The sequence below is a fragment of the Ambystoma mexicanum genome, chromosome 2q (genome assembly GCF_040938575.1).
Source record: "Ambystoma mexicanum isolate Mex_15411 chromosome 2q, UKY_AmexF1_1, whole genome shotgun sequence".
In the NCBI taxonomy this organism is placed as follows: domain Eukaryota; kingdom Metazoa; phylum Chordata; class Amphibia; order Caudata; family Ambystomatidae; genus Ambystoma; species Ambystoma mexicanum.
Genome location: NC_090924.1, coordinates 679199678 through 679214320, shown reverse-complemented (window position 1 = coordinate 679214320; position 14643 = coordinate 679199678). Strand labels below are relative to the sequence as shown.

General features: G+C 45.1%; 1 protein-coding gene across 2 annotated transcripts in view; it reads right to left on the bottom strand.

Annotated features, from left to right (window-relative positions):
• The window catches only part of LUC7L (LUC7 like), a 261763-nt gene extending 247613 nt beyond the window's left edge, over nucleotides 1-14150 (bottom strand). The window contains exons 1-2 of one of the 2 annotated variants that reach the window (XM_069647860.1): nucleotides 13970-14150; nucleotides 4119-4213 (exon numbers count right to left, since the gene is read on the bottom strand). In XM_069647860.1, the coding sequence (XP_069503961.1) occupies nucleotides 4119-4213; nucleotides 13970-14030 (156 nt within the window). In that variant the 5' untranslated portion in view covers nucleotides 14031-14150. The remainder of the gene's footprint in view (nucleotides 1-4118; nucleotides 4214-13969) is intronic. The other variant, XM_069647861.1, reaches the window with a different exon arrangement.
• Nucleotides 14151-14643: the final 493 nt, after the last annotated feature.

Genomic DNA, 14643 nt, shown 5'->3' with positions numbered 1-14643 from the left:
AGAGTACTCCTCGCACATTGCCAGAATGTTAGTATCATCAATATATAAATTCTACTGCTGTTGTAAATACACGTGCTACATCTGTAAATTACTTATGTGAATAAGACTGTAGATGCAGATATTGATTACTATATCTATTTTTACCATCTGTTTCAATGCACCTTTAAATATGTGTAATATACATCAAGCCTATGTCTATTGTTGCCTGTGGTAACTCGTGTAATGTTTTATAGGTACTTAAATAGCGCACCGTCACCAACGGAATTGGTCCCCAACCACTCTGGCAGATCTGTAAACAGGAAGGACGGGCAGGGTTAGTTGAAGGAGGAGAGCAGGACAAGTGATGTGCTGTGGGCAGCTTCAGCTCTGTATACACTGAGTGCTGGGCTTGGTGCTAGCATCGGATCGGGTGAGAGAGTGCTGCAGGTGAGGTTTGCGTTGTTGATGCGGTGTGGTAAAGTGCGTGCGGATTGCTGGGAGAGAGATGGTTGTGTGGCTTAAGTATGCAGAAGATTGAGGGTTGTGTTAGTGGGGTTTGTGTCCTGATTCAGGTACTTCCGATTCTGTTAGAGTTGTAACCCTGTGGGTTGGGTTGATGCTGGTTCCTAATGGGCCGACTCGCTTTTTTGGTGCTGCACTGACCCAGCTGTATCATACACCCCGTGTATTACACACTCTCCAGCGCACAGATACCCACGGGTTTGTCATGCTCTACAAAATGTTAAATAAAAATTACCCTCCCTACTTGGCTGGTGGCAATGGTTTAATTTTCCTACCATTTTGCATTTATACCGCAGGCTGAACCATCAGCTGCAGCATAGCACACATGGGTGACCATTTTGTCAAAATGCATCACCCCCCCCTGACTTTTTGCCAGAGTTGAGCCCTTTGTCCGTTTTGCCTTTGGCGTGCTTCAGCCCTGAAGCCCGCCTCTGCCTCCAGTTTGTCTGGAAGGGCAGGGTGTGAGGGAGGTTCCCGAAACTGTCCCTTGTCTATAGAAATGCCTGAATGCAACCAGTCCAGATTGGCTGGCTGCACTTTCAGGACAGCCACCCTGCTGTGTTATTGACAGCCTAGGCTGTGCATGAATGGGAGAAACCTGCTTAAAAAAGGCGAGGGTTTTGGGACTAGAAGCAGAGTCGACCACTGGGATGAACCACCCGAAGAAACTGAACAAAGGATGCTGCATCCTCCTGGACCTTTGAATTGCTCGTTGAAGCCCTGCTGCTGTGCTGAAATAAGACAGATAAGCTCTGGAAGGGACGACTTCTTCCCTTGGGTTAGTCGGACCAGCTAACCCCGAGACGAACTCCACTGGACCATCTTCCCCAACTGGCTGTTTTGCTGCCTAAAGAAGTGTGTGCAAGTGGTAGAGAAATAGTCGAGTGCAATGTCTTGAATCCGGCTAGAAGCTCCACGAGGCTCCCAAGTACCTTCCAGAAGCAGGACGACCAGAGCTGGAGTCCCCTCACCAGAGTGCAGGACCCAAGTAGTGAAGGAAGCCCAACCAGCATCAAGATTCGCAATTCCGTTTCTAAGCGCTGAAACCGCAAAGTGCTGCTGAACCGAAAAGAGCCCGTAGTTGCAGACCCCCAAAGTACCGCCACAGGAGCCCTCTAGACATCCTCCCTCTTGTCCCCACGACTGAGGCTCAGGAACCCGGGGTCTGTATTGCTGCAACAGGACAGAATCCAGCTGGACCACTTCTTCAAACCAGATGTACTGTTTAGACTTGGGGTACTTAGCTCATTGTCTTTTAGCTGTGCTTTTCTCAGTTGGGAATTGCAATGGCTTACTTTTAGAGTGGATGCCAACTCTTTTCATAGGCTAACAGCTTATGACCCTACAAGTGATTTTTCTACAAACTTTGTGCAAGACTATCTAATAAGTGCCTCAGCTGCATAGACTGTTTAAAATTGACTTCGGCTCTCCTGGCTCCCTGCAGACTCTTCTAGCCCATTGACTGATATGGTTTGTCACTCATAGGTGGCAACTCTGTTTATACCGTTACTGCTGGGAAAGGCTGGTCTAGATTTAATTGGAAGATTTATTTGTCCTTACATGTACTGAGAACCTGTAAGCCTTTTTCATTTCTTAAACCTTTCCTTTCTGCAACCTCGGAATCTGCAAAGTATAACTAGTGCGATATATAAATGCCATTACTGTCCTTGTGATGGAAGTCACCTCAGGGTGTAGGAATTGTTTAAGAAGCATATCCATAGATTATCCACTAACTTGAAGTATATTTGCATTGTTACACAAATTGCCGTTTTAAAGAATCCTTTTTTAAAAAACTGATATTAAATAAATAATTTGAGTGCAAGTTACTTGGTTACATGCATTTACGAATTTCATTGCTACAGCTCTACAGCTCACATTTACCCCTCTTGAGGCTGCTCAGTCACACTACCAACTTGTGCAGTAGAGACCTATACAAAAAGGAGGGTTACCGAATACCAAGCCGTGAAGTGTAGTGTATTGTATTCTCACAGTGTGACTGCATCAATTCTCAACATAGCGTGATTGCTTGAATTGGTAATCACCTCAAATCTGATTCAGCATTCCATAGGAATAGTGAATACTTGATTTCTGCTGAGCAAATGGACAAGGTGACAAAAATGTAACGAATCACACAAAATTAGCTACATTTCATGTTTAAAATCCCAATATTCATAAAAACCCAGTCATTAATAAATGTTAGTCAATATCATAACTTTCAATAATGCAGTTCGATTTCAGCCATGACCTGGTAAAAAAATGTTGCTACAAATACATTTGCCTCAACATTGGAATGCTGCTCAGTTTCAATTCTGATCCAACCAAGACACTCATTTGCTCAACGGCATCCCACTTGCTCGTTTTATGTGCCAGCGGCAGAATTGCAAATTCCATTTGAGAGTGCAAAAGCTTCATAATTATCCAGGTATGATTCATATCCTCTGGTCAATTTATTCTCCCAATTTAGTATTTGAACCGGATATTACAACATGTAGCTCCTGCAGAATTTATGGCGTAGTCCGCCTTGACAGTTTTACCATAGGTCAATGTGATGCCCCTGACTGTGCCTCTAAAGGCTAAGGGAGCTAGACAGCCTTATTCAGTAAAGTACTGGTTTAAGCACCACAATTTGATTCAGGTAAGGCAGGCCAGTTCCTCATGTATCAAAATTGTCAACATGCTATTCTTAATCCCAAGATTTGCCATAATGAAACCATTTTCAGTTAATCTAATTGTTACAGTTAATGTAGCCGCAGATTTCAGCCCCCTTAAAAGGGAGCTATGGATTTTATAGGCTTCCAAATTTGGGCTCATGGCTCCATCCCCAAATGCATATGAAAATGTTACGATTGTGCCACAAAACCTTGAGCGGCCCCCACTCTATTAAATTGCTGATCACATTTGCATACATCAGAAAATGTTACACCCAAAAAAATACTTGCTCGATTGGGGTCATGGCCCAAAACTAAAGTGCAGGATAGGTTTTTTCGTTACCTTGTAAACACCATTTGTTCGTGCCAACATTGACGAGCAACCAATGTTTGATAGAAAATTCCTGGAACAGGTTAAGCCGCTTCAGGCTGCTCAGTGTTAAGGATACAAGTATTGCATCTTCACCAAACAAGAGCAGGGTATCATTTGCCTGCGATCTGATATGATGTGGCATTTATAATGCACCTGTACATAAGCGTGTGAGCGCATCAGAGTGTCCATTACTTTATCCAACATTCCAATGTTGTAAAGTAAAAAAAAGGTTGGAGCCAGAAACATTGTCGCACTCCTTTTAATGGGTGCTGTGGTCTCCCCTCATATGACCCACCTCACCAGAGCTCAATTCTACCTGTATAGTAAGAGGAGTGTGATGAATCCCACAATCCAACACAAAGTCTCAGTTTTTAAAGCAGGGACTGGGTCAAAGGCAGTGCAAAGGTCAACAGCACAAAAATACAATAATCTCTGCAAATTTATATCACTGCCATAAAAGCCACTTCAAAGTCCCCCACATCCAGTGTTCCACCAAAACAATCTCTGGCTAGCTCAATGTCTTCATGGTGCATCCCGATTTCACCCTTTTGAAAACCACTGCTGAAAAATATTTCTACATTCAATTATACACTTACTGTTCCGGCCAGAATATCATGAGGGCAGCAATCCAAAAGATGACTTTTGCAGACACGCTCATCTGAATATTTCACTCTTTGTCTGGTCTCGTCACCTGAAAGTCAGTTACTAATGTTAATACAGCATTACAAGGATCACAATAGACAGTGCATGTTACCCAATTCTAGTAGCACGAGAGTAATGTGTGGATAAAAACATTTGTATGAAGCCATGCATACCGCAAATTGCCTGTGGTGATTCACCTTTACAAAAGCAACACAATCATTAGGGAGAAGGATTTTAAAAAAGCGATTTAAGTAGTTACCTGCCCCTGGAACAACAAATGTGTGTTTACAACGCAGTATAAAAACTTCAGCAGTTGCTTAGGTCATTCATTAAGCTTCGGGGAAGCTTAAAGATAACCATAGGAGGCAATGCCTTCTTTTCCAGAAGGCCATACTAAGCAGTTTTGCTATCTGTTCAATTTAACATAATGGCTCTCTTTATTCAGCCATTTTCACCCAAGTAAAGGATTGGGGGGAGCCCAATCAGACGCCTGAATCCCCTAACCACATACCCCCTGGGTCCATCTAGTCAAACAATCCATACTAAATCTAAGAATACAAAAGAAAAAACACCACAATCAAGTAAAGACAAGTGTATAGAAAAAGATAAAGATGTACACGAAGGATCCGCGTCCATTGTCATTCAATAAACCAAGTCACATAAACATGGTAAAGCTAGTTAATGGTACACGGATCTGAATCTAACGGAACATACAGAAATGCACATTGCAATTGTCTTAATGGAAACCTAGCTGAATCATTACATTTAATCGCGACTTTGTAGCATTTCTTTTTCTACAACAGATAAAAACAGTAACCAGTATTTTCTTTAGACATGTACAAATAGCAAGTTTTAAATTACGTGTGAATTCAATTGGCAGAGTTCACACATGCAACTTACATGACAGCCCGATCACATAGGTTAATGATTTGCACAAGTTGCATTTAATTTACTTAGCTGAGTGCCCTTGTAAAACTGGAAAAAACACTTTGAAGAGAGATTGTCCTTCTGTTCCACGAGTGCAGCCAATGGGAATTCTTAGAACGGTTGCCACAACTCACAATTTGCATTTACCATTAGTGAGAAAAAATGGTGTACTATCCATAAGATACGAGGGTAAGTGCGATTGGCTAGTAGCCTTTAAATGCAATTTTCGTACCCTCTTGATGTATACTGCCTTTAACACAAGGCATGAGGCAGTCTATGTTCGCAATAGATTAGCCGAGTATTCAAAAAAGAACTACTCTCCACTTCAAGAGTAGATCAAAAACGTTATACACTGGGGCGTGGCCTGGAGTGCCAGCAATGTGGCTGCTCCTTTGATGGCCTCTGCATGGGGACCGCAGCATTTACTAAATTAAACATGTTCCCGCAACGCTCTACTTACCTGCACTCTTGGTCCTGGTGGCAGACAGCGCAGTGCGTCTCCGGCCGCATTTTGGGCCATTAATGGAACCAGAGAACGTGGCGAGGAGATCCCCCGACTGCAGCTGCCGTGCGGTCTGAAAATGGCGGCCCCGTCCCGATCGGATGCCTGCATGGTCACCTTCAGGGCTGCCTGCCGGCCGGCCTCCTACTGGGTTCCCCGCAGTGCCCGACTGCGCTCCACCTCCATGCAGCACCCGTATTGTGTGCGCGTCCTAGCTCTGTCTCCGGTGGGGAGCCCGACCTGGACCCAGCTGCCTGGAGGCATCTTCCTGATGAGGCCTCCCATCCAGACGCCTCCAGCCGCGCTGCCCCCCCCCCCCCCATCTACCTTTTTCCTTCGGGGAGCCGAACCCGCAGTCTGCGGGGTGTGACCCCCGAGGGGCGAGTCCTCAGCGGTGGCTGCGCCTTGTTGCCACGCCCGCCAGCCTCCAGGGGCAGTGCATAGTGCTCTCAGCCCTATAGTGGGCCCTAACTCAGCCGCCGCGGCGCCTCCTCTTGCACCCCCCCCCACAGAGCCTCACCACCAGGCATGCAGCTGTAGCCCCCCCACTCAAGGAACAAGCTACCAGAGGTCCACTCTTCTTCCTGGAAGTGGGCCTTTTCATCGCCTGAGCCACCCCCCCCCCCAATCACCTATGCTGCGGCCCCAACCGTGACCCCAATGGACCTTCCCCATTGGGAGGGGAGACCTGATCCACCAGAGATGACCAAGCTGGATTCCCTTTCCTCTCCCCCCAGAGCCCAAGTAGCTCCCTCCTCGGACTACGGGTCCCCGGAATCTGCAGCAGCCCGGCAGAAACAACTCCTCTGGACTTCCTGGGGCGCCCCTGCCCAACCTCAGTCGCCAACGGATCGGAAACTTCTGTCCTGCACGTCTCCCTCTGGGGACACCCGGCACCTGGTGAGTAGAGCCTCTGCAGCAGCCACAAGTTTGGGTGCTCCAAGCTCCGTTTACCCCCCCCTCCTGTGTGCTACTCACCTCCCCACCATAGAAGAGGTACCAACCGACCTGTCCCACCTGCACTCTTCATGGGGCGCCCCAGCCCACCTTACCCCCCCCTGCCTCCATTAAAACAAGGCTGTGTAACCCCCTCAAGCACCCTAGGGCCCCCTACGACTTTGTACCCCCTCACCTAACAGGGGTACCCTCAAACTACTTTTGCTGGGGACCACCTCCCGCTCCAAAGCCATGGCTAAATCTCTGAAGCCCCCTAAATCAGTAGACATTTCCACCATGTTCCTGGCAACAGATAAGGGGAAGAAAGTTGACCCCGGTAAAACTCACTCCTCAAAAATAGTCAGATGAGAAGGGGACCCTTGCAACTAAAGACGACATCCAAGTTTTCATGTCCGACATCAAGACAGTTTAGGTCCTGTATGTCAGAACTAATTGCTGAACTTGAACACGCAGATCAAAGAGTCAGCGACATCGAGCACAGGATTTGGGGGGGGGGGGGAGGGGGGAGTCTTAGCACAAGAATGCTCCAATTCCTTAGAAGTTCAACGCACAATTCAGACCCTGATGGACAGGACGGAGATCGAGTACAAGCAGGAGGATTTGGAAAACCACGCCCACTGCAACAATCTGCGCATACGGGGTGTGAGGGGGTTCCCTCCTCTATCTCAGACAAGAAGCTACCAGAGTACGTGGGCAACTTTTTCCAGGCGCTGCTACCGAACTTAGATGACACTCAGCTGTTACTCGATCACTCCCATAGACTGCGCCCTCGCCGGGGCTTGGACTCACCCCAGATGTTATCACAAGAGTCCATTTCTACACCACCAAAGAGGCTATATCAGCGATAGGACGCACCTGTGATGAGCCATCATTCCTGGGCTCCCCTCGCCAAATCTTTCAGGATCTCTCTTCCTTGACACTGCAGAAGCGCAGAGTGTTGCGCCCTCTCACGACCTTCCTTCGAGATCGAAAGATCCGTTACCGATGGCTATTCCCCGCGGCTCTACAATTCACACACAATGGCACCCAGCAAACCATTAGCCACCTCAGGGATGCAGCATCTATCCTGCGCCCTGGCTCCAAGGGGGAAAAAGGGGGGCACAGGATCCTCCTCTTCAGGCCGAATGACTCCCAAAACGAACGTAGCCTCCCCTAAGCCTAGGTGCGCTCCCTGGACAAGAGTGCAGAGAAACCGCAAACCTAAACGAAAAGCTACAGAAGCCTTGCAGCACACAACACTAGAACCCAGCTTTCTCAAGCCTGCTGCGGACCCCACTCGGTCCATACCATCCCCCAGGGTGGATGCCACAGCTTTACCACTGGGGCGTGACCCCAACCATTTCGGCTGATGACAGCCTGGGTGGTGGGAGACTGATAAGTTAAAGTCTGGCCCCTTGGCCACGGTTCTGGCCCCCCGTTGCAGATTGTTTAAAAAAACCTCAGCAGAACCCGAAGCAACTTGCCCCCCCACGATTATGGCCGACTGTACCCCCCAATCAAACAAACCCCCCCGCCCCGCGGCAAGAGGGGCAAGAGGACCTAGAGGGCCAACCCCCGCACCTAAAACTAAAGTTCACCACTCTAAATGCCAGTGGTCTAAACTCCTCGCCGAAGAGGAAGTCGATCCTGCAAAGGCTTCAACGCTGCCTTCTCGAGCACTACAGTCATCTACCTCCAACTTTCTGCGAGTGATGCGGTTCTTCAAGCAGAGATTTGGTGGGAGATGCTTCCTCGGCAGGTGCCTACCTCTGAAACAGATTCCCTGCCACCCTACGTCTTGAGCCAGATAGTCTTAAATTCCCAGAAACTCAAGAACTTCCTCTTCCTCACCCTACCCTGCTAACCTAGCTCTCTGCCCTTCCGTCGCTCCCTCCTTGCCACACAGCTTACTGACTGGGCGCCTGGCGCACCGGTCCCAGGCCACTCCTTTTTGCACTTTTCTCAGGGCCCCTCAATGCACTTGTAATAAATCCCTGAGAGTTTCTCTCTGCACTTCAGTCTCTACCGGCTTGGGGCACTTGATCACCCTGCCGCTCCCACGCCCTTCCTGCACAATCTGTATGCAGCAAACCCTGTAGATCGTTCTGTACCTTCTCCCTTGTCTTCACCCATGTGCACTTGAAAAAAACAATCGCTGTTAGGCCCATTTGCTGTATCTAAACTGTCAAATGTATCATCCACTTAATCTACCGATGGAGACAGTTGTCACCTCAGAAATTCAAGGGTTGCAAGCGTCTGCCCTCCCCGAGCACTTTGAAACACTTGGCAATGTTAATGTTTGTCTTATTTATGTAATAGGCTACAGTGGACGCTATAAATTCTTACCAACAAATGGAAAGATAGTTTCAAATGGCAAACTGGCAGCAGCGTTCCGCCTGTCAGTAGCTGCCGGCATTTTGAAACTCCATTTTTATTTCTAACATCACAGCCGTGGTGATGTTCGTTCTAAATTGCAATTTACTGTGTTCAGTACACAATATTGTGAGTTTTGCAGATGATACTATTAAACTCTAACATGCTGTATTGTATAATTGGTTATTTATAACGCACTTAATACCGAAGAGGTTTCTAAGCACGGACCTGGGATTCAGACCTGTGTTGGTCTGCGTCTTGCTTCCAAGACGAGAGTGTTGCCACTGAGCTATCCTACCCGTGTAATGTTCCATTTCCTCCCCCCTTATAAGACGTTTGTTTGGCTTTTTTGATTGACCACACTGGGTCATAGTAAGAACCAATTGCATTGGCTACTAATAGCAATTACACATGAGGTGATACATTCGTATAGCAACTTCCTACATGGGGATACCATTTCATCTAGTGGGTATGTTATTCCTCACATTACGTTATCCGATGCCTTTTGTCTCATGGTAGAGGCGTCGGTCCTTGCATGCAGTGGGTTCTTCCAAAAATCTCAGGGGATGCGTCCCTGTACTAATGGAAACCTCTTAAATGCACGCTGGGATGTCCAGCTTCTCAACTTAAACCACACGTTTATAATATTTCAAAGTAAAAAGGTGGCTGTATTAGTTGACCACACTTGGTACAGAAAGAACCTCCATCTGTCCTTGATGTCAAGTCAAAATAATATGATATTCCATCTAGTAATAGTGTTTCTCATCCCATACAGTGCTATTGAGGCATTGATCCTCACATACACATTAAAACGTTTCAAAAGACATTGTACTGTGCCACTTATTGTGATGCATTTACCCCATCAGCTGTCATGTCCCAGTTCCTACGACCAGAGAGCTCAGACAGAAATAAAATCCCACCAAACACACTATGTATTTTGCTAACCGTCCATGTTCCTCATAAAAAAAACCTGCATTCCAACGCCTCTACCGTGAAACAAAAAGGCAGATAACGTACATGTGAGGAATAATATAACCACCAGATGAAATAGATATGCCATATAGGAAATTGCTATACAGATGCATCACCATGTGTAATTGACTATAGGACCCAGTGAGGTCAAATCAACATTGCCAAACAAGCATCTTAATGATTATAAGGGGGGATATAACATTACAACAAAAGAGAATAGCATCATCTGCAAAACTCACAATACCGTGTACTGAATGCAGAAAATTGCAATTTGGAACCAAAAAACAATTATAAACACCAACGTCACTGGCACGTGATGTCATCACGGCCGTGACGTTCGCAATACAAATAAGGTGTTTCAAAATGGAGGCGCCACTGACACGCGGAAACGCCTCTGCCGTTTGAAACAAGAATCTATGCTTTTGCTTGCAAGAATTTACAGCATCCACTGCAGGCAAGGAATCTCAAAACATAAGGGGGGCACTCACAGCCCCTCCCCATACATGTTTTTAGGTACACAATGAAATAGGACACGCTGTGCCCAGGAGTCAAAGGAGAAAGCTTTGCAAAAAAAAAAAAAGCTTGGTATGGATATCAACCCACCATGAACCACATTGTTTCTCTCTTAATTTGGAACACTCCCACCAAAGGATAGCTTACCATCCTTCATGCCTACACAGTACCAACTTAAGGGCACCTTTGGTTTTAACATATGCATATTCATTTTCACAGATGTGCAACTGTAGGGTGTCCAAACTCACCAGCAGAATAACCAACACCAAGCTCAATTGGGTGTTAACAGAAACATAACATACTGTGGTCCAAAAATGGCATTGCTGGGATCACAGTGTCCTTTGCATGTTATAGCGCCAAACTGTTTTTCCTTACACATGAACGGAACAATACAGTTCACCTGCAGAATGTATGCTGCACTGCTATACGTCTATGTAACTACAACTCTACAGAACAAAGCAGACAAACGCATTCTTATTCCAACCATGGAACACATTTTCTAGAGTTGAAATTGCTCATGACGGGGTGGGGGGTGACCATATACAGGCCTCCAGATAAGGTGGGTACCAGGTCTTTTTACGCATGAAAATCTTGCAAACACGACAGCTTTATTATTTTCCTGGGTCCACGACACCTTTATTATTTTCCTGGGTACATTTGCACACAGGTTTAGAGCAAAGGGCAGTGCAAAGGTCAGGTTATTGCAAGCCACATCTGAAACGGGATGCATTTCTCTGAAGCCTTTCAAAAAAAGAAAATGCACTGTGATAAAAGGAATGGTTTCTTTCCATTCAGCTTTAGAAGCACTGCATAATTTCCTAGAATTTTCGGATTGTATAATTAATAAGATGGAAAACTAAGTTACAATTATAATTAATATTCTGTAACAAATTATGCTTTTTTTTCCAGTGAAAGCAAACCAATATTGCACAATTGCGAGTTCTGGTGCTGTGTGCATAATCATGCAGAGGCAGATCATTTTTACACTGATAGTTTAATTTAGAAAATAATTAAAAGTGTGTAAAATGATGACTATGCACAGTCTAGATTACATCCATTCCACCTTGCAGTCAATGGGTTACATTACTATAAATGGTCAGTGGCAGCAGAGTCTTTGCTCAAGGGTAAGTGATTGTCATTACACCAATCACAGGTGTTCTAGCCTCTCAAATCTCCAAGACTACAATTAAAAACATCCAAAACCTGACTCTCCAGGAAGTGCAAGCGCTGTTCAAAATCAAATGAAAGTTACATTTGTAATTGAAATAGAAACTCAGCAAAACATGTCCCCATGGTAATCCAGATAGGTATTAATGTAGGGCTTCATAAATGGTTCTTCCAACATCTTGGTACTGTGATTATTATACCTCAGTCGATACTCAGTTAACCGACCTCTGAAGGATGTTAGCCAATAAAATAGCTCAGCCGGTGGAGCACTCATTGCTGCAATCTGTGCGTGATCTTTAGGTTGCAGACTCGAATCCCGGCAAATTCAACTCAGCCTTTCATCCTTTCGAGGTTGATAAAGGAGTACAGACTTTGATTTGGTGATAAAATCACTTGGCCAAAAGTGCTATATAAATATTTGACCATTAGATTAGATGTAGAATTTAGCATGGAGTCATTGCCTCTCTGCACTGTTGTATCATAACATTGGCATACCAGTAATAGCTCCAGAAAATGAGGACTCATTAATCAAATGACAATTCTGCTATCGAACCTCAAAACACACAATACAAGTTTGCTTTACTATGTAATTGGTTAGGTTTTTGTGATTTCAACATTTAAATATATACAGAAGAGATGAAATGGCCAGACCTTAGAGAAATAATAAAAGGTGTATTCTATCACAATGCAGAACGCTGCCGTACGGTAATGATTTCCATACAGTGTGTGCATGCGTCGGCTGGATGTCACATACATTTTACTCTCTTGCAAAGGGTAAAAGTCATTTTTACTCTTAAAAAAACATTTACGCTTAAAGTTTAAAAAAAAGGGAGTAAAATACCCCCACCTCAAAATCTTACCCGGAACACACACACACACATATATATATATATAACAAAGTCATGTTTTTTATGGTTTGTATGTGGCGTTCTTGGGGCTTTAACTCTCATGAACTGTGAGTTCTGTATCATGAATTTTGCATAGCATGTTCTTTATTTCATTGCCAAATTAATGCAACCATTTCTGACTAGATAGGACATTAAGTGTAATGTTGTTACAATTTGAAGATGGCATAGTTAAATCAGTTAATTTCAATAAGGAAAAATAAGAAAAAAATGTATTCTGCATTCTCCCCTTTCATTAATGTTTTAATCCCACTGAGTCAAAAAAACATAGAAAGCTGAAATATGATCAATATTCTGAATGTAGATCACAAGACCATGAAGCTGATTGAATTCAACAATTAAAGTGTTCAAGGACATGAAGATTGACTAAATCAGAGAATTAGTGCAGCTTAACAGCGAAGGAATGAAACTGAAGTGAGATTTACCGATCAGAGATTTAAAAACCTTAAAACGAAAACCCAAGCGAATCCCATGCATAATCCAAAAGCACCATGTTAATAAAAATGCCCTTGATATTGGTACCCAGCAGCCAGCAGAGTGGTCAACATGCCCACCAGAGACCAAAGACCAGTCTCTAAAAACCTGCTCTGCACTCCCACAGAGATAATCATGTAGGATGCTAATTTGTGGTACTCAGCACAAACTTGCAACACCACCATCCAGGTCCATCAGAAATGAAAACTCTCCTCATTGCTTCAGCTACAAACTAAAACCCTCATTGCTTCAGCTACAAACTAAAACCCACTTTTGGAATACTATGCCTTTCATTAAAACGGCCTCCATGGCCCAACTCTTCACGAGGCAGGATACTGCAATCTCTGGTCATTGCTGGTTGGGCTTGGTCCCAATACCACCACTTTGGTGCTCTGTGTCAATCATTGCGGGAGTCCACAATTGGGAAGCGACAGAGCGTAACGATTAAAAACAACACCACAAAGGTATGCACCACGCATGTAAGTAGAGAGGGCAACCCGGTCCAATCATTTCGAAAACCCGGTGCCAGTATAACCGATGAGGGGGAAACAAACTGCATCAAAACATTACACGCTGTCTATTCTGAGCTCAAGCTTAGAAACAAGTGGGCGCTTTTGGCGGAACACACCAAGTAGGTTGACCCAAACGGTGATACAGAACGGATAATGTTGCTCGCTCAATTGTTGCCGATAGAGCAGCACAAGATCAGTCATCCTACAGGCAACCATACCTCATGGTACATTACACAAGCATGGTGTACGTATGTACCAGCCTCTCCAAACACACTGTTCAGGATTTTGAAGAACACACTTTCCATCGCTTCCCCGCTCCACCCTACGTTCCATGGAAGCATTTCCGAATAAGCCTCGCATACAGTAACACCAGTCGTTCTCAAACTCCCTTCTATTTTCCGAGGTAAACTGTGAAGGCCTCGCTCTATGCTTCCAGTTCCCGCGCCACTACACTACCACTTGAACCAGCGCAGGTTTGTGTGTAAACCAAACCGAATATTTCGTTTCCTTGTACCGATACTCACCGTCTCTAGAAGTGCCCATAAGCTGGTCTAACAACGCCCGCATCTGAGCCTGAGCGGACATCTTGGAAGGGACTCGAGCCAAACCCGGTACTAGGCGACACACACCGCTCGCAACTCTGCAGAGAAAATGGAGACCTCGGCTTCGAGGCCTACGTGAACCGACGGCGAGCGAAGTGGAACATTAATAAACATGGAAGAAAGACTTCTATTGTGAAGTGTTTGCTTACATGGAGACCGTCATTCATGTGTGAGCGCGGCGGCCATTTCGGAATGGAGTTGTTTTTTTCTTGCTACAATACGTTTTGAACGTGTTCGATTTTTTTGGGGTATGTGAAATAGGATGGCTGATATAATGCACCTAATACAGTGTTATCTGTAAGGGCACTGTTATTTATGGAAGCAAATTCGGATGTCCTGACTCCTTCTCTGTGAGAAACTGCCTGGGAATAAAGAACTCAGGCCCCGATTCTCATCAAGGTGTTAATTAAGACCTATTCTGAAAGTGGCGCATTCTTTTGCCCGATTCTCATCAAGGTGTTCAGTACCGAAAAGGACGTTAAAAGGGTTAACAAACTTTTCGGTAAGACCTATTCTGAAGGTGGCGCATTCTTTCGAAGTCGTGCCACTTTCAGAATACATGTGGCGGTTGCTAGGATGGGTTGGAAACCAACCTA